Consider the following 23,054-nt stretch of genomic DNA (forward strand, 5'->3'; position numbering starts at 1 on the left):
TCACAACACAATATCACCTTTTCACCCTTCATTTTTTTTTCCGAATACATCTATGTGAAATATCTTATAAGTATCATTTTTTTTTCGAATACATCTCTGTGAACTATCTTATAAGTATTTGTGTGTATCTGTTGAGTATCTTATAAGTATCCAATAAAATATATATTTTAACTTAAAATAATTAATTTCGATACTCCATAGATATGTATCCGCAAGTATCCATGAAGTATCAGTATTCAATACAAATACATCTCCATTTTGATAAAGTTGATTATCACTTTTTCATTATTAAAAGCTACTATTAAAACTTGTGAAAAAGTTATATGATAAAATTTTCATTCTTTTTTGAAGAAGATAAACTTTTCATTATTAAAAGTATCACTTTTTCATTTTTAAACACTCACAATGAGCATAGAAAAAAAATTCATTCTATGATTAAAGTGTCTTCACTCACTTGCATATTCTCAACAGTAGATAAATACACAAAGCTCATATCATTTAAACATCATACACATGCCTCTCCAACACATGCTTCTCTCCATCTGTTATTTTATTTCCATCTTCAGCTTCAACCAATCTCATCTTTCTCATTTACTTTTATCTTTTTTCCATTTTTGTTCTTCAAAAAATAAATAACTTAATTAAAATTAAAATTCTCAACAGGCTGAGAGTTTAACCTACTTTTTAGTATAAATATGACCACAAAGTCAGTGATACGAAAACCACAAAATGTATATCTCTTTGCTCTTAGTTTTTACTGAAGTTTATACAAAATTTATTTCTCTATGTGCATTATCATCACGATATTCAATTTCTTGCTGTGTACTACTAGTATTGATTTCATTCCTTGCCCTTGATTTCTAATTTTTCATCTCATTTTGTTCTTCAACTTTCATTCTTTGATCTTCTTTTATGAAACTTGTTTATAGAAAGTCTTTATTGTTCTTCTTCACATAATTTCAGATTATTGGATGGGGATATTAATATTAGAAATCATCTTTATAATTCTACTTTTTTATTAACTTATCTTTTTTGTTATTACAAAATTCGCTGGTTGCTGCAAATTGAAAACACCGTGCTTGTTCTGTCTTTCTTCTTCCCATACCTTATTAGTATTATTTATCCTTTCACTCTCTTAACAAGTAAATACACTTATTGTTGTTGTTTTTGTGTTAAGATGATCAAAATGCTTTACAAATGAGGCTTCTATTTATAAGTCACCAAGTGATATTTCTTAACCACTATTATTTATGTCACTGTAGAAATATGAAAGTCAGCCAATTTTATCGAAAAATTGTCACTAATTTCACAGTCATTCATATTCACAAGTCAACGTTGCAATTTTATTCAAAATCAACTTTACCGCTTTCACAATCTCCCACTTAAAGTGGTAATTGAGAGTTTGTAAAAACATATAAAGTATGTTGACTTTTGAACAGAAATACAACCTTTGTTGACTTGTGAACATGAACGACAATAAACTTTTGGCAATTGCTCAATTTGATTTGGTTGACCATTGTTCATATTTGTTTGTATGGAGATACAAATACAAGTGGATATGAAGTATCACTTAATATCCTATAAATAGAAGTCTTGTATGTGGTATTTAGATCAACCTATCACATAGAATAACATAAAATTAACAAGTGTGTACTTGTTGAGTTGAGAGAGTGAGAGGAAAAACATTTTCTCACGTGAGGTTGGTTTCTCTCCGTGATAATATTCGCCTATTTCAATTTGGCTTACCATGTTCAAGAACCGGAAGCTTACTTGTACTCTTATTGTTTATGGATATGCTTGTACCCCTGTTTTGAACAAAATGCTACTACAAATGATGCTTCTATTTGTGGTTTGATTTTGCATCGTCTTATACTATTGTTGTTTTCGGATATGCTTGTTTGGTGGTTGATGAGAATTTAGGGGATGTATTGGATTAGAATTCTATGAGATTTTAAAAGATTTTTTAATTATGAAAAAGTATTCTGGTATTCAATCAAGACTTGTTGCAACTTAAAAAAAGTCTTGTGGTATTCAATCAAGATTTTTCATCACTTAAAAAAAGTCTTGTGGTATTCAAAATCATTCAAATTTCGAAGGAGTGTTTAATAAATTGGATTTTGATGGATTTTGTGGATTTTGTAGTGTAATTTTAACAAGAAAAAGTCTTTCATGAAAAGATGAGATTTCTTGAGATTATTTTTCTTTTAAAAGTTACTATCTCTTTATTCTCCTTTCTCTCTCTCTCTCCCTCCCCCTCCCTATTCTCTCCTTTCTCTCTTCGTTTCTTTATCTCTCCATTCTCTCTCTCTCTCTCTCTCTCTCTCTCTCTCTCTCTCTCTCATCTCTCATCCCCCCTCTCTCTATCTCATAAAAAAATAAAAAATTGTATTGAGAATATTATGATAGAGAGTATGTCGTAATCAATGTTCCGCAAATCGAATGTTAACTCTCCGAGATTATCAAGTTTACGTTTTTAGGTACAAAAATCGTGTTAACTCTGAGGTAAACTCGGTTTCTGGTAAAATTGGAAGGTTTAACGAGTTTGATTGAGTTAACACTCGTGTAAACTCGACCGATTTGTAATGGCTGACCCAATATTTTTTTTTAAAAGATTTGTAAGTACCGACATAATTTTAAATATGTACAATTGAATTTTTTGGGAATAACATTTTTAACAATTAAAAAATGTGTATTGAGAAAAATGTGTTAGAGTGTTTTTTAGTCCCTTAAAATCTTATAAAATCCATAAAATTCTTAAAATTTGAAAATCAATAGTAAAAGAATTTTTTATTGGTTTTATGTTTCTTTATTCAAACGCTAGAATTTATTTGTTCATTATTTCTATCATTCACGCTTGTAAGTTTGTTCTTTTTCCCCTAAAATTCATTGAATCCTTTGAAATTTTAAAATCACATAAAATCCTTTGAAATCTTTAAAAGTCAGTGTGATAAATCCTTTAAAATCTTGGGTGTATAAAGTCTTTTACATAAAAAGTCTTTTAAAATCTCACAGAATCAATACAATCTCACACAATCTTTTAAAATCTTAAAGACTTTTTTTTTTTTTTTTATTAAAATAGTCTTTTAAAATCCTAATCCAATACACCCCCTTTAAGCTGAGTTTTTAGTCTCGTAGCCGTTACATTGCTTTTTGAGTAAAATGTAGCCATTACTCATCAATATCATTTAACCCTAATTTTTGTATTTGGAAAACAGTTTTTTTTTTAATTCTTTGATCATACATAGTTACATACAAATAACTAATATTTAACCAAAAGAATACAAATAACTAATATTAGAGCTTGTATCAAATGTAATTTTAGTCTCTCTATTTTGGTCAATACTCCCTCCGTTTTTAAATATAAGTAAAATTGACTTTTTAGGTTCATTCATTTAATGATGTATGTGACCATGAACCACATACATTTTGCTTTTATTAAAAGACGGAGGGAGTATGTAATTTTGATCCCCATTTTTAATCACGCAATTTCAGAAAAATTGACCAACTCTATTTCGACTATCCTGGTCTCTCTATTTCGGTTCTTGAAAATTTTGGTTTTTATTTTTATTTTTTATAAAGTCCTAAATAGTTGAAGTGCAGCACAAAATGCATTTCAAAGTTAATTTTATAAACTAGTCCTCCAAATCTGTTTTTTATAACTACATCACCAGCTTACAGTGCTGCCTCCAAAGTTAGCACAGTGCTCAAATTAAATACTCGAAGCAAGAATGAGAATTTGAGAAGAAAAATAATTTGTATAGTAAGGGGAAATTTCAATGGAATAAGATTGGGAGAAGCAATATATTTTTTGTTTTTGTTTTGTGATTCAATTTTAGATATTCACTAAAAAAAATCAATCGGTTGCAAATACTATTTAGTAAAGCTAGATAATTTCATAAAAGAAAGATAGATAAATTTACTACAAACCTTGTGCAATAAATGTCTCAACAATTTTCTATCTTAAAATATTTAATATCAATTGCAATCACTTATAACATTGAGGTTTATGCAACAGATGTATTAACACCCATGAGAAAATATTGCAAAGTTCCACCAACTTGAAAAATGTAAAATTAGCAAAATCCCAAAAGATAAAGTCTGGTGACATGAGAAAAAGTGTGATAGATCGTTTGAAGTATCACAGCCTAGTAATCTCTTCGATGACAGAAAATATTTTTTAACTAATTTTCATTATTGTTCCAACAGATTTGGTATAGTTAAGGTTTACAAATACAATATTTTCTATAGCTAGAATTTATTTCAGCGCATTTTGTAAAAATATTCTTTGTTTTCATTTTATTAAAGTATGTGTTTGTTTCAACTCGTTAATAAAAAGATGTGAGATTTGTCTTGTAAATATAACATTTGATAGTTTTAATGACAATAATATGTAAAGGTTAGAGTTCAAACCCTTCCACTTCGCTACACTTAAATGTGCGAGTCCAGTCACTAGACTGGATAAAATAAAATATGAGACTTTTGAAATGAAGGGAGAAGATGAAATGTAAGTTAAAGATGATACTACCTCCGTTCCAAATTATATGATGTTTTAGACATTTCACACGTATTAAGAAATGTAACTAATTTTGTGTTGAAAAGAGATATTATGAATTGTTTTACGAAATTTGGGTAAACCTTGCACCATTTTCTTCTCACTAAGCATATTAAAGTCCCTGAAATTGATATGCCCATATCTTTGATGCCATAACCAGTTTCACTCTTAACTTCTGATAGCAGACATTTATCTTCAATAACACTGATGTTGATTTTGAAAGTTCTTTGCTTTGACATAGGAGCTTTCAGAATCAACCTACTCTTGCTATCAAATACCTTCATAGCTTGTGCCTCATCCTTCATAGTGTATCCTTTTTGCAGTAATTAACCAATACTAATGAGATTGCTTCTCATGTTTGGTACATACAACACATCAGTGATGCAAGCTTTCTTGTCATCCTTCCTATGAATCAGTACTTTCCCAATACCATCTGCACAAACTATACGATTCTCTGCAAATCTTATTTTTCTATTAACTGAATCATCTAATTCAGAGAACCAAGATTTCTTGCATGTCATGTGATTTGAACACCCAATGTCCAAATACCATTCATCACTTCTTTCTTCTTCCCCTTTGACTGTTGCCATCAAGAGTACTTCTTCAGAATCAGAATCTTCATCCTGAGCAAATTGTGCCTCATCTTTGTTCCTTGGCACTCTCTTTGATTTACATTCAGATGCATAATGTCCCATCTTCTGACAATTATAGCATTGAATGTCTTTCTTATCTTTCTTTTTCTTCTGATCAGACTTTGCATCATTCTTTTCTTGATTCTTGCTAGAACCTTCACCATCCTTATGAGAGTGATTATTCCAGGATTTCTTCCCTTTCTTGAATTTTCCTCTCTTCTCATACTAAGCTTGCAAAGCTTGATCAGATGATACATTTTTACCTCTTTCTCTATTCCTATCAATCAACCTTAACTCATGTGCTTCAAGACTTGCTTGCAGTTCCTCTATCTTCGTAGAATCTAAGTCTTTAGATTCCCCTAGGGCCACTACAATGTGATCAAATCTTGATGTTAAGGTTCTGAGAACCTTTTCCACCTTCATCACATCAGTGGCAATTTCACCATTCCTTGTCATCTGATTTGTAAGATTGATCACCTTATCAAAGTATTGACTAACAAATTCTTCTTATTCCATTGTCAACACTTCATACTGTCTTCTCAAAGCTTGAAGTCTCACCTTCTTCAACTTACCATCACCAGAATACAGTTTCTCTAATGCATCCCATGTCTCCTTCGCACTTTCATAATGCATGATCTTCTCAAAGATCTCATTGCTTACACTCTGATGCATCAAGAATAGAGCTTTTCCATCTTTCTTCTTCAATTCTTTATGTGCTGCTTGTTGTACATCAGTTGCATTCGCTGCCAGTGCCGGAATCCCTTCATTCACAACTTCAAGTACATCCTGGACCCTGAAGATCACCTTCATCTTCACGATCCATTGATCAAAGTTCTTGCCTTCAAAGATTGGTAGATGCGCAGGAATATTATTGTTATGAGTTGCCATTCTTCACGAATTCTCTAACAACAATGAACGAACCAGGCTCTGTTATACCAATTTGATGGAACAATGTATGAAATTAGAATGAAACCAACACCTAAAACTGTGTTCAATTGAAGAAGATGGAATTGAGATTCTGGGTTTCTATGGTTTTGAGAGAGAAAAGAGATATGAGTAAAAGACTTGTGTAATTTTATTGAATGAATTGTTATCTATTTACAACACATGAGTGAGTATATAAACAACTGGGCGTTGTAACAAACTCCTCTAACAAACTAACTATCTTGGTTAACACGCTAACCAAGGTTTGTTACTAGACTCTGCTTGTGAAGACATCAGAAGCTCTGAAGACATCAGAAGTTGTACTTCAGAAGCTAAAACTAACTAAACTGAATTACTAAAGCAATAATTCTCTGAAGATCACACTAAAACATGCATTTTAGTTATCCGATCAAAATCAGACGGTACAAATTTTAATTAGATTTCGATTTTCTTTAAATCTTAAAAACCGAGCTTCAAGTTTGAACAGTTCAATCTTGATTGAACTATTAAGATGTGTGTAACTGCATTCAGAGACAGTTGTGACCGGACACAACCCCAATCCTAGGCTACTCTAGTCTCTAGATGAATCTCCTTATTTTCACAATAGAGCATTAAGGATTAAGGATCATGTTCAATTTAACAAATTCTCATTTTCCTCATAATATGATGAGAACCAAACACCAAGAGAGGATGAAAACCAAATGCAGTTTTTATGCTCCCTTTTTTCTTCATAGAACAACACTGTTGTGAACTCCAACACTTTTCCTACTTTGCCTATAAATAAGAAAAACAACAATTGCGATATTGGTCTAAAATTGACATGTACTCTTTGGTTTATTCTTGACTTCCAAAATAAGATAAAACAAAAGTATGGTTTGATGTTCATTAAATTTTCTCCATATTTGAGAATATAAGGGACCAAATTTATCATGTCCTCACATACAATGTTCTTAACAAACAAATATATAAAGAAAGAATATATCGTGACAACCGGAAGTAATTAATGTAAACTCTTCACATATAGAAAGTTATCCAACCATGTAATTCAATGAAAGATGAGTGCTAACAACACTCATTTGAACATTAGTATTTGTTCTAAGATATTGTACAAACTACAAAGTAATTGATGACCGAATGTCGAAGATTTGCATTCAAATGGCGATTTAGAGAAAAATAGATAGATCTTATGTACAATTTTCCCACTTTCTCGTTTTGACATTTGAATTGCAAATTTAATTGTTAAAAATTTAGTTGAAGGATCAATATAAAATATTTTGGTCAGCACCAAAAGAATGTAATCCAATAATATTATTGTTTGATTGTATACACATTTCGATAATCGTTTAGAGTTAGATGTGATTTTTGAAATGCATTATACAACTCTTATTACAATATATTTGACACCTATTTATAGAAAGAAAAAAAACCTTTTTTTTTAAAGAAGAAAGAAAAAAACCTAACGGCTAGTGGTTTGCATTTTTGTCACCTATTCTAGGGCTAACTTCAAGTCTTCGACACACACATTTTGTTGTTGTGCATACTACAAATCCATATGAAGCCTTTTGTGTTTTTGTTGTGGTGCTTAGTCCTTCTATTTATTTGTTGTTGTCCACAGCGCCTTTCATGCATGACTTATACATATTCGATTACTTCTTTGTATTTTTACCAAATAAAAAATATGTTATGAAAGTTTATCCCCTTGTGTTAAACCCAACCTCTATTACTTTTTAATCAGTAATACTCAATCAAATGATATGGGTCAAGTATTTAATAAACTTCACCATAAGATGAATCATTTAAAAGAATTCGGATTTAATTTATTGGTCGAACAATACTTGATCATATTATTCTTATCTCACCCTCAAACTCTAAATTACTAGAGTTATTTCAGCTGAAAATTGGAGGATTAATACACAAGAAAAGTTCAAAATACTAAAATTGGAGGATATCCACTTTTAAAATTAAAAACTATAGTTCAACATGACTATTGTTTCTTCACATTTTTATATATTTTTTAAACTTATGATTGAATCACTCTGGAGATGGGATCTCAATTTTCAAACCTACACTTAATTTTCAAACTTAAGGAAACCCTTTGAGAAACACCCAAATACTCTCGTGATAAAAACTTTGAAGATACTCTCTCGATTTCAAGTCTCATAGCTCTTATATGTGGAAGAGATAAATTAAGATTGTACAAGTAGTTCAAAGTGATATTTATCAAATTAAGTGGCTTCAATAGTACAGAGTCTACGTTCGGAGATTGAAGAAGTGATGGAATATAAACTGAGATCAACCATATCATATAGTAAGGTCGTTTAAAAGATACAATAGATAAGACAACGTCAATAGTTTTTGTTAGCATGACGAAGATCACTCAACAAAATGTGATCACGTATATCGCTTATTTTGGCTTCTTGTCCATAAATCCTAGAAGCAATGAATGATGTGTGACGTTGAGTGTCCAAAATGCACTCAACTACACGCGACATAATGCTTCAAGATTTATGAATTTATAAAATAGAGAGGTATTTGTGATTATGTTGTTTTTGGTGATATCAATCGTGTTCAAAATATTGTGTTGTACGCACATGTTGAACCTTTTAAACTATCAAGGATATACATAAATTGATTATTTGAAACACTTGTTAGACAAAATACGTTTGATTAAACAAGTACAAATTTTACATATATAGACCATAACTGGAGCATATTAATTTGTCAAGTTAATTTGTAGTACAATTGTTTATGTCTTTCATTTGGTCATATTACTTAATTTTTGTTCTTTTTAAAGCAAAATGATTTTCGTTAATAATACATGCTAAATATATTTATATGGTATTCTATAATTTTCTTGTAACTGTTGATTTGAATTATTATTTGGTAGTATGAGAGTGTTGAACCTATACTTGTCAATGTGTTTGTTCCATGTGCTGGTAATTGAGGTTTGGTTATGTTCCTCGCATTCACAGATTGAAGATCGAATAAGATTTGCTTTTGCTCCCTCGTCAAATATGCTAGAATCTAAGTAATATAGCAGTGAAGCTCGGTTTTTTCTTTAAACTCTTATAGGTAGAAGGGTTGAGAATATAAGATGTATTTTAGATTGAAAAAAACAAAAGTCTTCTTGTTTTCAACAAAAGTAAGGTGAAATTGAATAATATTTCTCGTTTCACACGTATTAAGAAACTAGTTACTATAATAATTATCATATTAAATTTGCATTGGGGTATACACTCACCTTAGAAAATTGTTTGGATTACTACAAAATCTCGATTGAATTTTAACGGTTGTAACACCCTATGTGTTTTTTATTAGAAACATGAAGTGTCTTTTATTTGATGAATTAGACAATATCATAGCGAGCATGTTATTTTTCTTTTTTGAGCTCGACTTATCGCATTATCTAATTGTGTTTGACAATAAGCCTCCTTTAACTAAAATAATTCGATTTTAGCCCCCTATGTTTTGCCCCCTAGGCTAATTTTGACCAAGTCAATGCTGATGTGGCGCCACGTGTGTATTTTTTTTTATTATTAATTTTTTTTAAATTAATTAATTTTTTTAAAAGTAATTTTTTATTTTTTAATTAAAAAAGTATTTTTTAAATTTTTTTAATAATTAAAAAAAATAAAAAAATTACACATGTGGCGCCACGTCATCATTGATTTGGTCAAAATTGGCTTAAGGGGCCAAAATTGCAACTTCTTGAAATATAGGGGGCCAAAACTGCTATTAAACATAAATTTTATAATATTCTCTATAACTTTATTGAATTTATTTGGTTTTGTTCCTCAAGATTGAAGATGAAATAAGATTTTTCTTTTCTCTCTAGTCAAATATGCTAGAATCTCATATTCATTTATAAATTACAATAAGTAATAGCACTGAAGTTCGATCTTTTTTTTAATAGAAGGGTTAAGAATATAATGGTGGTCCTTTTATTTTGTACTCCGAATTTATTTATAAGCAAAACTTTTTTGTTTCACACATATTAAGAAATTAGTTATATTTACTAAAATATTTTTTTCTTTAATAATTATCATTTGAAATTTGCATTGGGCTATGCACACACTTCAGAAAATAGGATGGTTTCTCTCCCCTGCTTCTAACACTTCTCAAAACACGCAATTTGTTTGGATTACACAATCTAGACGTGCAAAATTGTGCATCAGAAAATTGTATAACTTTTGTTTCTAATTCTTTTGACTGTCACGATTATTTTTATCACCGACCTATAAATTGACATTTCTTTCAGAAAATAGAATGGTTTCTCTCCCCTCCAAGTCATTAGTGTTAGTTAGTTTTCAAATTATTTTTTATCATCTCTTATCTCATACATAGGTGTTATGACATATTATTAAATAATTGGATAATAGAGACATACTCAACCATATTTAGTATCACTGTGCCCAACTAAGTTTATATGCTTCAAAAGATAAACTTAGTTTATTTTTCCATTTGTATGCTTCAAAAAATAAAAAGATTAATTAAAAATAAAATATGACCACAAAATCAATGATACAAAAACCACTAAGTTTATTTCTCTTTACTTTTAACTGATGTTTGTAGAAAATTTATTTCTCTCTGTCCATTACCATCACCATGTTCAATTTCTTGCTATCTTCTCTATGTTTGGATTTGGACTTTGGTCTTCACTTTTATTTCTTTCTTATTGGACTTGGTTTTGTTAAACAAGTTCCACTAAAAAATCATTAATGATAGTTTTTGTACGTAATTAACCAACTAATACCCAAAGAAACACTATCACTCGAACACTCTCATAAAATGACTTGTATATGCTCTCAATTTCAAAAGTCTCATGACTTTTATGTGGAAGAGATAAATTAAGATTGAACTTTATATTAAAAAATAAAATAAAAAATGCGATGAAAAACAAATTGAGGTTGACGATATCATCTATAGTCTGATCATTTAAAAATCAACTAAAGAATACATATCAATAAACTTTTACAGCATGATGAAAATCTCACAATTCAACTTAATCACCCATGTTTTAGGGTTCTCATCTAAAAACGGAAGAAGCAATGAATGATGCGTGAGTTTAAATGTGCATAATGAATTAACGTCACGCGACATATAGTTTCTTGAATTTATGGGAGAGGACTGGTAAAATAGAGGAGATTATGATTATATTGTTTTGGTTATTTCCCTTATGCTCAAAAGGCTCCATTGTAATGTATGTCTTGCTTGATCTTTAAACAATCATAATTTATAGATAAAATTGTCAGGATAGTTTGAACTATATGGTAGTAGTTTTAATCTTCAAATGTAAACTATTTTAGAGGCACTTGGATGGGCGAAATACATTGGTTTGGACAAATACATACTTTAGAAGAATCGGCATCTTGTCTTGTTAATTACAATTATGGACCAACTCACCATAGTTTTTTGGTGTCATTGGTGCCATAGGTAACTTTATATTTATCTCTCTCTTAACAACTCATTCTCTCTCATCTAAATAATTTATTTTAATCATTCTCTTTCATCTAAAATGAACATATGGCACCAAAAAACTATGGCATCCAAGTATTTTCCCTAAGAGAACTGTGTTGCTTGATTTGGTATAAAAAAGGGGTTAAGATCCTCTCTATTTATAACTTTTTCCATTTATTGCAATTTGGAGAGAGATAGACACACAAAAAATAATGATGGTGGAATCCACTTAGTCATAGGACCCACCATTGTGTGTATAATTTGCAATTCAAATGTCAAAACAAGAAAGTGGGAAAATTGTACGTCAATTTATCTATTTTTCTCTAAATCGCCATGCAAATCTTATGCATACGGTCATCAACTTTTTATAACACTACAATCTCTACATTTTAAAAATTGTCTTAAGCTTCAATTGCTTGTGGCGCAAGTAACTGAGGTGTACGGTTCTCTTCTTCTTCTTTAACAATAACTAACACCTAGGGTTCGATTAATTGAACGGTTCAACTACGGTTTTGTTCCAATTCGAGTGGAACAATTTAAAGCAGTTGAATCATGGTCTGAAATTCTAGCTGGTTTGATATCAGGTTTGTTATTTCCCAAAGCTGATGAAAACTACAGCTGCATTAACACTAACGGAATGTATGCGAGGAAATGATAACTTTGGTTCTTTATATTTTCAATTATGGAGGACATTCGAAGGGCATCAAACCATACTGCTGTTTTATGTTATTAGAAAGTATGGGAATATGGTGGATAAAGTTAAGGAGGTGACTGACTGCCTTGATTCTAATTTCATGCCAAATTCCAAGAGAAATGAATTGTGACTGTCAAAAGAATTAGATATAGAAATTACACAATTCTCTGATGCACAATACGATGATTTCTGTTTTTTGCACATCTAGATTGTGTGTGTAATCTCTCAACAAATCACATGTTTCAAAAAGAAAAGAGAATTTTTCACTATGGTACCTCGAGTCTTAGGATAGATTAGAACATCAACAATTGTAATTTTACAATTTAACTTGATAAATCATTGCGACTATTGTATAAAGAATAAATATCTTATTCACTTGCTTTGAATCCCAAGAGCTATTATTGAACTTTTTTCCTCTCCATTTATAACTTTTTCCATTTGTTGCAATTTAGAGAGAGATAGACACACAATGGTGGGTCCTATGACTAAGTGGATCCCACCATCACTATTTTTTGTGTGTCTATCTCTCTTCAAATTGCAACAAATGGAAAAAGTTATAAATGGAGAGGATCTTAACCCATAGATCATATTATCATTTATTGAATGAACTTAAAAAGTAACAAGTTATTTATAATAGAGTCCGGAGGGAGTATGCTCAAATCTCATATTCAATTATGCATAAGTAATATAGCAGGGAAGCTTGATCTTTCTTTTGTTGAAGGGTTGAGAATATAAGTTGTATTTTAGATCAAAAAGGTAAAAGTCCTCATGTTTTCCACTTAAAAGTAAGGTGAAGAATAATATTTAATATCTTTCTGTGCCAGATTTTCTCTAACATTGTATTGAATTCCAACATTTTTCCTATAAAAGAAAAATAATTGGTTTCTTCACTTCCAAAATAACATAAAATAAAAGTATGGTTTGATGCTCTTCTAATCTGCTTCATAGTAAGCATACATTCCGGTAGCGTTAATGCAGCTGTAGTTTTCATCAGCTTTGGCGAATAATGAACCAGACATCAAACCAAGGAGAACTTCAGGTCGTGATTCAACTGCTTTAAACCATTCAACTTGAATTAGAACGAAATCACAGTTGAACCGTTTAAATAATCGAATTGTAGAAGTAAGTTACGACCTTGGCAATGTCAAGTTCCTCCGTTCACTTTTCATCAATTAATGCTAACCACAGCTAAACAACTTTTTACTACTTGTTTGATATCAAATAGTTACTCTATGTTATTGCAAGGAACAATGAAGCGAAACAGACAAATAAAAACGTGGCATAAAACAAATTCATAACGGTATTTAACATAACAGGCAACAATTTTAAACATTTACTAAAACTTAACAACTATGCAGTCAAATTTGTCACAAGAAGGCCTTTGAGATCAAAGCTATACATGAAATTGTAGCGCTATCAAATAGTTCCATGTCAAGTCTAAAAGAGTATACACTCAGTTTTCCAGAGATAGATTGCACAAAAGGATTAGATTCACAATTCAGCTTTCCTTCCAATCAGCTGCAACATGCCCCTCCTGCAGCTACAGTTCCATCTCTGCCTCCTGCTTGGCCTTGTGGACGTCCATACCCAACTTTTATACCACATGTCTGCAATGATAGATTCATTGAAAATTTTAGCCAAAAGGAAACATTAGGTAGCAGGAAATGGACCAGATACTCTAAATACAACGAATCAAACATTAGACGCAGCCACGCAATCTGGACTGTAGGACCAAGATCAGACGTCTCACGTTCAGACTTTGGTAAATCAGGTTCATATACAGAGTCAATAAAACGTGAGGTCATCTGATCTTTAATCCGTAGGCCAAGATGGGCGACTGCATGATTGCGTGAAAATGAGGGATCCAAATCCAAGGAAGATTTCCTTTTAATTTTATTGATTTGAAGTACAAAAGGAAGAAAAAACATACATGCTTCTACTTCATTTAACTAATTTTGGAGAAACTAATAATCAATAATAACTCAAGGAAATACCAAGACATTTGAAAACACCAAAGTTCTTATGAGTAGATACCAATAAAAAAGGATGTAACCATTCATTCTCGGGACACAAAGGAAACTGAAAGAAATAATCCCCGTTTGTTACAGATTATTTGATAAAAATTGTCATTTAACTTTAAAAAAATAAGGATTTTGATTGTGTTTGTTTAAGCTTTTTACAATAATCAAAGTCTTTTTTCTGGTTAAAATGAGAAGTTGTTTTTAGTAGCTTCTAAGAAGTAATCTGATTTTATTAGTGTAATAGATGAAAGAGAACATTAAAAAAAGGGTCATGCTAACTTGTGCCCTAAGGGCACATGTTAAGAAACCCAAAAGTAGAAACATGTTCTTAAATTTTGTGCATTCAATTAATCAAAAATAAAAAAAGTAAATTCAAATGCATTGATTACAACACAATATTTCTACTTTTGACTCATTAACTTGTGCCTTAAGGGCAAAAGTTAGCATTTCCCTTAAAAAAAATATATATATTAATTTAAGCCAACACAAATAAACTTCTACTTCCCATAAAATCTCTAAAACACTAATCTCTAAATTATTTTATATGAAAACTACTGTTTCTTCATCTTAAACAAAAGGGTCCATCACATAGATTCTGATTTTTATAATTTGACTTATAAAGCCAGTACCAAATAGATATGGCATGGGACCAATGCGATCATCACAACTAATTTAGCGCATCAGTTTACATTGAACTGACTTTAGATAGTTACCTCATTGGACACATCAAAGACACCATCTTGGATGTTCTGAAGAATCTTTGCAGCAGTCTTTATGAAAGCCTGCAAAATAAGCAGTGGATTATTTTTTTATGGTAACCAAACTCATAATATGCTCGAGGCTACCATATATTTGTGCTGTATCTTTCTTGCTATTGAATAAGATGAATCACCTCTTCCACATTTTGTGCTGTCTTGGCAGAAGCCTCCATGAATAAAAGTCCATTTTCCTTTGCAAATTGCTCTCCCTCCTCTTTGCTCACGGCCCTTCGGTGAGACAGATCACACTTGTTCCCTATGAGCGTGATTGTCATATTAGGATTGGCATGCTGCCGCGCATCTTCCAACCAACTTGCCAAATGATTAAATGTCTCTCTCCTGATCAACAAAAGAATTTTCTGATTTTCAATTGAAGGCATGATATGAAAAATAAGTGAACCTCATACTTAACCACACCACCACACACAGAAATACAGAAAATAGAAGGGGGTGGAATTGAACATAAATCGATTTGTTTATATGAAACAAAAGTGTATATTGTTTGGTGGGCCACAGCAAAGGAAGAAGGGATAGTTGGATACATACTCTTAAAATTTGGGTTGGGACTCTTAAGGAAGTCCACATTTTTCAAGTTGTATCACATTCACATCCGATGTAGGACTCTTACAAACACACCCCTCACGCCTAGGACTAGACATCTAAAGTGTGACATGAGTGACCGATAGCGGGATGCCTCTTACTTATAAACACATTTTCAAGTTAGATCTCATCCAACGTGCGGCTCTCAACACATACCACATTCATTCATAAACTTGAGAAACAAAAATAAAATCATGAAAACATGCTGCTTGCAATCAGCTGTACTACAGCTCCTCAGATAAGGATTGGAAAACCATTTAAGATGGATTGAACTTTTAAGTTTGACAATAAACTAGGTGACAAATGTTCTATTCTCCAAGTTCAGAAGAATTGAAACTTTCAGATAGGAAAATCAGCAATAATAAATGAAAAGGCAGTGGTATAGCTATAGTCAGTCACCAAAAGTTTGTAGACGCCTAACTGCACAAATATACAGCATTTCATTTCTGTTGCATGGGATTTGACTCCTCTAGAGTGAAGGGAGGATTGATCTTTAAACGATAAAATTTGAAACTACGGTTTGGAAAAACAATAGCCGAGAATTTAACAACGTGCACATATATTTTTCAGTCAATAGTTATTCTTGCGTTTATACTCCAAAATGCAATCTCTCACTTTTGTGAATATCAACATATTCAAACATTTAGCATTCATCGAAGTGGCAAATATCATGCAAGATGCATGTAGAAGCGCGCAGATATGAAGTTAGGTATTATTCTCAAGATGCAGACCATAATTGTGTGTCAAAATGACAAAAGCACCACCCACCTTGTAATGTCATAAACTAGAAGCGCCCCTGCTGCTCCTCTGTAGTAAGATCTAGTGATTGATCTAAAAGATTCTTGCCCAGCCTACAATTGAACAACGTACGCCCCATCAGTATTTGAATCTTATTGAAAACCAGAAATGAGGATACTGGGACAAATATATGACTAAATAATTCTATAGCCAGCTCTTATTCATATTCTACAAATACACCTCCATCTGGATCAATATCATATACCAAATGAGTGTCAAATATAATTTCAATTACTGATTTTGATAGGAATAACTAAAAAATTTGATGACAATCTTATTGAAATGTTGCATGAATAGAAAAAAAATTAAACGGGTGCCACAAATAAAGATGTCTTAAATAACCTATGGAATAAACAATAGGTTCTATGTGCTATCTGCTTGAAAAAATTCAAGCAGAGATTTGTCATCCTAAAACCCTTTAGATTTCAAGAGTAAATGTCTTCTACTCACTCACACCATGACGGAGATTGGTTAAAATATCTCTGCGAAGGACAAGTTTAAGTAAACGCACATATTCATTGAAGACATCTTTCATTCATTTCACAAGTAGAACAAATATAAACAGTTCTCTTCTATAGCAGCTGAATTAAGCAGCACCTTAATTTCTGTTTCTTTCTAATCCAAAGCATCATTTGCAGTAAAAACAAAAACAGTAACAACCAAGTATTTTTCAAATACGTATAATAGGCTACATAAAACAGTAGACATCGTAAAATCCTATAGTATATTAGGTCTATAGATAGATTATCAGCCTCTAGATCTTGCCTATTGGAGTATCCTTCATCTGATCTGCTTTTGAGTTTTGATATAGTAAGACTCATTTTTTATTACTTGGTTACAAAATTGACACCTTGTTCCAATATCTCTATCTACATTTATACACAGGAGTGGATCCTCTGATGTTGAAAAAACATTAAAGGGGTCATATTTCTAATCCCATCATTCAAACCCCATATTTTCTATTTTTAAACACAGATTTTCTGTCATTGAATATAGTAGATGAATAATTGAGATTCAACATAAGAAAAATTAACATGGAGAATCCATTCTCCACACACACATACATACATACGTAAATTTATATAGAAAGAGATACAGACCCTTGCTCACAGCCATATGTCCCTGCACCCTTATTTTCTATCATACAACCAAACAATAAAAAGAAAGGGAGTATAATTGGGGGATTCCCCACCGGTTAAATTAGTTTTACACTGACAACCAATGTGACACGAGTTCACTTTGTAACCATATTTTAAAAATAATTGCAAAATACTAGATTCTCATTGAATGTTGGTATAAACTGTGCATGTCCCCTTTATACCAAAAAACTAAATAAATAAGGATTTAATACATATATACTGCCAGCGTAAACAGTTTTTACACAGTCAATCAATAATCATTATAAACATTTGGTTTTTATCATAATCCACTTCGAAAGTGACACACTGGTTATGATATGCCAGCAGTGTAAACACCAACACAACGTATCCCACTAAGTGGGGTCAACTACATAGATCAAATTACGTCATAATGTTCTATCATAAACCATATTTCGATGTAATTCGTTAATCAATATATCTTCCTTAACAGTTTTTCTGTTCTTCCTCTGCCTCTATTGGTCTGACTATCCTCCATCTCATCTACTCTTCATATTTTACATAATCTACATCTTCTCTCTACATGTCTAAACCATCCAAGCTTGTTTTCCACCATTTTTTCTACTTTGTGTTATCACCCCAATTCTCTCTAGTCTCTATTGCTGTCATTTCAAATCTTATCTCATCTAGTCTTACCACACATCCAACGCAACATCTTCGTCTCCACTATTCTTGTTTTACTCTCGTGAACACCGATACAGCAATAACAACAAAAACAACCAAGCCTTGTCCTGCCAAGTGAGATCAGCTACATGAATCAAACAACGCCATAGTGTTCTATCAAAAACCATGTCTTTCTCCAACTCATTCATCTCTAGATCCTTCCTAAAAGTTTCTCTTATAGTTTATCCAGGTCTTCCCCCTGCCTCTAGTGATTTGACTCCCCTCAATCTGATTGACTCTTCTTACTACATAATCCACGGGTTTTTCTCTTTGCATGCCCAAACCACCTAAGTCTAGGTTCTACCATCTTTTCTATTATAGGTGCTCCCCGAACTCTCTCTAATGTCATTTCTAATTATATCGCGTCTAGTCTTACCACACACTCAAGGCAACATCTTTATCTCTGCTACTCTTAACTTATGTTCGTGCTGGTTTTTTACCGCCCAACACTCTCGTACAATACCGAATTACCGATAGTGCAAGAAAATTAAACTCAATAAATAAAGCAACCTAATAGAACATTCAAACCCACTAATTATAGTTCAATTTAGTAATCAATCAATCACCTAATTTCAAATACCAAACACAAAAAACAAAAATCCAAATTAAAAACACAGTAAGAAAATTCTAAAGAGAGAGAGAGACTAACAGTATCCCATATCTGAAGCTTAATCGGCCTAGAATCAATAGTAAGCATACGAGCACCAAACTCAACACCAATAGTAAGATCATGAACAGGTTGAAACCTCTTATCAGTGAACTGAAGGAGCAAACAAGATTTCCCTACACCTGCACCGTAGAAAATCAAAACCCAATTTTGAAATCAGAATCGGTGACCCTTTTGAGCGAATTGAAAAGGGTTGTGACTGAATTAGCAGCGTACCTGTGTCGCCGATGATGATGTACTTGAAGAGGTAGTCGTACGACATGGTTTTGGAGATGAAACGACGTCGTTTAGAGGAGAGTTTTGTTTTGAGAAGAAAAGAAAGAGGAGTTATAGCGTTTTATGTTTGGTTTTGATTTTGAGTGTGGATTATGGATGATATGATGGATTTGAATCTCAATCAAAAAAACTAATGTGACGTATAATGTGGGTATTGGAGCATGAGAAAGAAACATCTATCATACTATATCCTTTTCTATGTCTATGTTTATTTATTTTTAATATTTTTTAAGTTTGTTTTTACATGAGATATTTTTATGGTTCTTTTACTCTTAAGATATTTTTTAAGTTTAAATATGTCTCTCTTGTTAAGGCATGTATTTGAAATCTTCTTCATTTATAAAAATGAATGGAAACTTGCATTATGAAATAGATACATACAAAAAATTTGGCAGTGAACCATATCATTAAATGGATCTTACCATCATTAATTATCTTCAATATTTTTGTGTCTTTATCTTTTGAAATAGAGAAAATAGATAAGACTTTAAATGAAGAGATCTTAACTCAATGGCATGGAAGTAGTTCGGACCGTTTGATAGAAGCATATGACCTAACTTATTTAAGGTTTAGCCCGGTTCGTTTAATTACAAGGACAGAATTATATTGAAGAGCTTATTTTCTTCTCCTAAAAAATATAGTACTGGTCATTTTGTTTCTTGAATATGTAAAGAGTAATAGCAATAATCTATCAATGTTTTTTTTTTTGACAAAAACAAAACGATATTCATTCATTCAAATCGATAGAGTGCATCAGATATAAAATCGCTAAAAACGTAAAGGGTGAATTTGCGAACAAACTCACAGAAACCAAGTTAATAGCATACAGCAGAAAAATGCCTACAAATAATATGATAAAACCTAAGTCACCGACATACACATGCTTCCGGATTTGCAACGTTGACGCCTAAATCATTGGTTGAATTTGTAATTGAGTGATGTAGATATTCCAATAGGAACTAAACAAACACCGCGACAAGACGCGAAATCAAACGTCGCCCAAGACGACGAACAACAAAACGCCGCACTTAGACGACGAAATCACAAAAACACAAAAGAAGAAACTTGATAGATGTGAAAACCACTTATTTAGATTGGAAGAAAAAGGGGAACAAAATGTAGAGGGGTGATTCTAGGTCAAAAAAATAATCTAAAACCACCCCTCCTCGATGAACGAAAGAGAAAGCAAGTTTAGAGAGAAGTTGGAGCTTCTCTCTCTAAAAACCTAAGAGAATCCAGATAGACTGTGCTTCTATTTGCTTATTGACTCTTTAACATAGGGATATGAGAGTGAGTATTTATAGGGATTGATATGATAATATTAATGAAACATTTTAATGCAAGAGAGTATTTTGACTAAGATAATGCATAATCAATGACTATTTTATAAAAATGACTATTACCCCTAAAAAATAGTCTATTTACTTGTAGATTGAACTTTTTAGAAAGCCTAATAGGCCACCCTATTTGTTGTCATATATACCATTAGGTGAAAACAACTCTAACATTAATCGACAATTAACTACTTTTTGTTTCGACAACTTTACCCGTAACAACTTGTTTTTGATTAAATTTAAGTTTAAATCTACAACATATTAAAAACAAAAAAAAAACTAACTAAATATTTTAATTAAAAATATATATTCAAAATCCTTAATATGAAATAGAATTTTGGGTCAATATAGACTTTTCAAAAGGTCATATCATACCTTAAAAATTGGTTTATATCGCAGATAATAGATTAGGTTCGAACCTTAAAATTTTAAAATAGGTCGTACCTATTTAATCTAAAGTATAATTTAGCCTACTTCCGTCCATAGCCATAACGTATATGTCATGATATATACTTGGCTTGTTTGACCATACATTATTGCTTAGAGATTATATGATATGCATCAAAATGGTCTTTATGTTGATAGCGGAAGTTTAACTCATGAACTCACGTCATTGCGGGGTATAAGTCAACTCTTTACCAATAAGTCATAATTAATTGTCTTTTCCAATTTTGTATTTAAGGTATTGACAAGCTGTGATTAGTTGTCGATGCAGTGACATTGTATAATTTTTAATCTCTATTGTTTGGTTTTGGAGATCTATTTTAAATTTAATCGATGCGCACCGATAATGTAAATATTTTGTACGTTTTTCGTCAATCATAATCGTTAGATCTTTAAAAAAAATTAAGATTTGTGATTTGTTGGTGATAAAGTGCATCAAAGTTACTCCCGTTTATTTTATAATTAAGGTTTGGATTTACTTGATGCTTCTGCCTCATCAAGAGAAGGGAGAGGATTGTTGAGTTTGAGGCGATCGGAAGGTTGGTAAGTTTTTTGTTTCCTCCGCTTATAAACTCTCGAACAACTTTAATGCTGATAATATGGACTTGGTGTGGACTAAGATTTGGAGGCTTCATACTCCATAGAAGGTCATAAATTTTGTTTGGCTTGCTTACCATGATCGATTGTTGACAAATTTGCGTAAGAGCAAGATATTAAAGGAACCATTAGTGTCCAAATTGTGTAGATGAAGTTGAAAGCTCGATTCACATATTGTCATTTCGCAAAGGTTGTTTAGCGTGTTCTTGTTCGTCCTACCAGTGGCGGAGTTAGGATTATTATAAAGTCTGGGCAAAAAAAAAAATTACAACACATTTTTTTTCTCTGCAATTTTTGAGATGTAGGTCTTTTTCACTCTCTGGGTTTGGGATAAATTGCATTTGCAGCAAATAATCAACATTCAGAGGGTTTTACTTAAGAAATTGCAAGCAAATGATAAAAAAATCTAAAAAAATTGTCCAACAAAAAATATACATAAGAAATTTGTAGGAGTTTATGTAAGAAATTAAGAGGAATTTACATAAAATTTTGCATAAGCTATGGGCTAGAGCACGAGCAACTGCCTAGGCTAGGTGGGCCTTGGCTCCACCCATGTCATACACATCCCTTAAGTCAAGACTGGTATAACACAATCGCTCTAAGAGTTGTGAGTACATGTCACACAACTCTTCCCTGAACACGATGTATTGATTACAAGGTACCATACCCCTATACTTTCTCTCGGAATTTTCCAAAATTTGTCCCCCCTCTGGCAAATGAACCATAATTTGATGAACCCTATCTTCAAAACATGAAGTTATACACATAAGGTGTGTTTATCGCAACCTTCGTGCCACATCGAGTATTCAACAGACACATAAGCTTTTTGTTTTTCTAACAAAATATGGTTAAAAAAACAACAATGTAAATGTTTACAAACTTAAATGACTAAATTGTTATTAAAAAAAAACTTGGGGAAATGTTAAAAAACGCATTTAGGACACTTGCTAAAGACTTATTTTTTAAAAAACCTGTCATAAAAAGTGGTGTATTCAATCTTACTCAACTTTTTGAAAGTTCGAAATTTGTTATTTCCAATACCAAATTTTCATTTTTCCTTTTCTTAACTAACATCCTTGGATCTCACTCGTTAGCGTGACTTAGACTCTTACAACATTATCTTGTCATACACCTCTAGCTTTAATGACATCACAATTAGCATGACCTAAAAACTTACCGGACTAACTTTTTTCGAAATGAATTGACATTGTATGTCGGACATTATGACCTATTTGACATTATATGTCTATTAATTAATAATTTTTTGAAGAAGAAACCTTCATGTTTGGTTTTGCCCAATATTTCACTTGGGCCACACTCAAAGAAAAGCCCAAAAAAACAATGTCACAGACATTACAAACCTAAATGAAACGATGTCGTCACAATACCTTAACCTAACCTTCTTTCTTATTCCATCCTTACCTAAAAAACTCACAAAAGCATATTCCATCCGCCACTCTCCAACGTTCACATTAGGGTA

General features: G+C 31.8%; 2 protein-coding genes across 2 annotated transcripts; both read right to left on the reverse strand.

The window, feature by feature from the left end:
- Positions 1 to 4,878: 4,878 nt before the first annotated feature.
- On the reverse strand, positions 4,879 to 6,072 carry LOC112422734 (uncharacterized). Its single transcript, XM_024786351.1, has 3 exons — positions 5,743 to 6,072; positions 5,448 to 5,640; positions 4,879 to 5,339 (listed from the first exon to the last, which is right to left on the reverse strand). The coding sequence occupies exons 1-3, from the start codon at positions 6,070 to 6,072 to the stop codon at positions 4,879 to 4,881; spliced, it is 984 nt and encodes a 327-aa protein (XP_024642119.1).
- A 7,448-nt stretch (positions 6,073 to 13,520) lies between these two features.
- Positions 13,521 to 19,364, reverse strand: LOC11416007 (ras-related protein RABB1b). Its single transcript, XM_003618726.4, has 6 exons — positions 19,140 to 19,364; positions 18,906 to 19,045; positions 16,407 to 16,489; positions 15,173 to 15,377; positions 14,994 to 15,062; positions 13,521 to 13,866 (listed from the first exon to the last, which is right to left on the reverse strand). The coding sequence occupies exons 1-6, from the start codon at positions 19,183 to 19,185 to the stop codon at positions 13,774 to 13,776; spliced, it is 636 nt and encodes a 211-aa protein (XP_003618774.1). The 5' UTR covers positions 19,186 to 19,364; the 3' UTR covers positions 13,521 to 13,773.
- Between the last annotated feature and the right edge of the window lie 3,690 nt (positions 19,365 to 23,054).

This window comes from Medicago truncatula, chromosome 6, assembly GCF_003473485.1.
Source record: "Medicago truncatula cultivar Jemalong A17 chromosome 6, MtrunA17r5.0-ANR, whole genome shotgun sequence".
In the NCBI taxonomy this organism is placed as follows: domain Eukaryota; kingdom Viridiplantae; phylum Streptophyta; class Magnoliopsida; order Fabales; family Fabaceae; genus Medicago; species Medicago truncatula.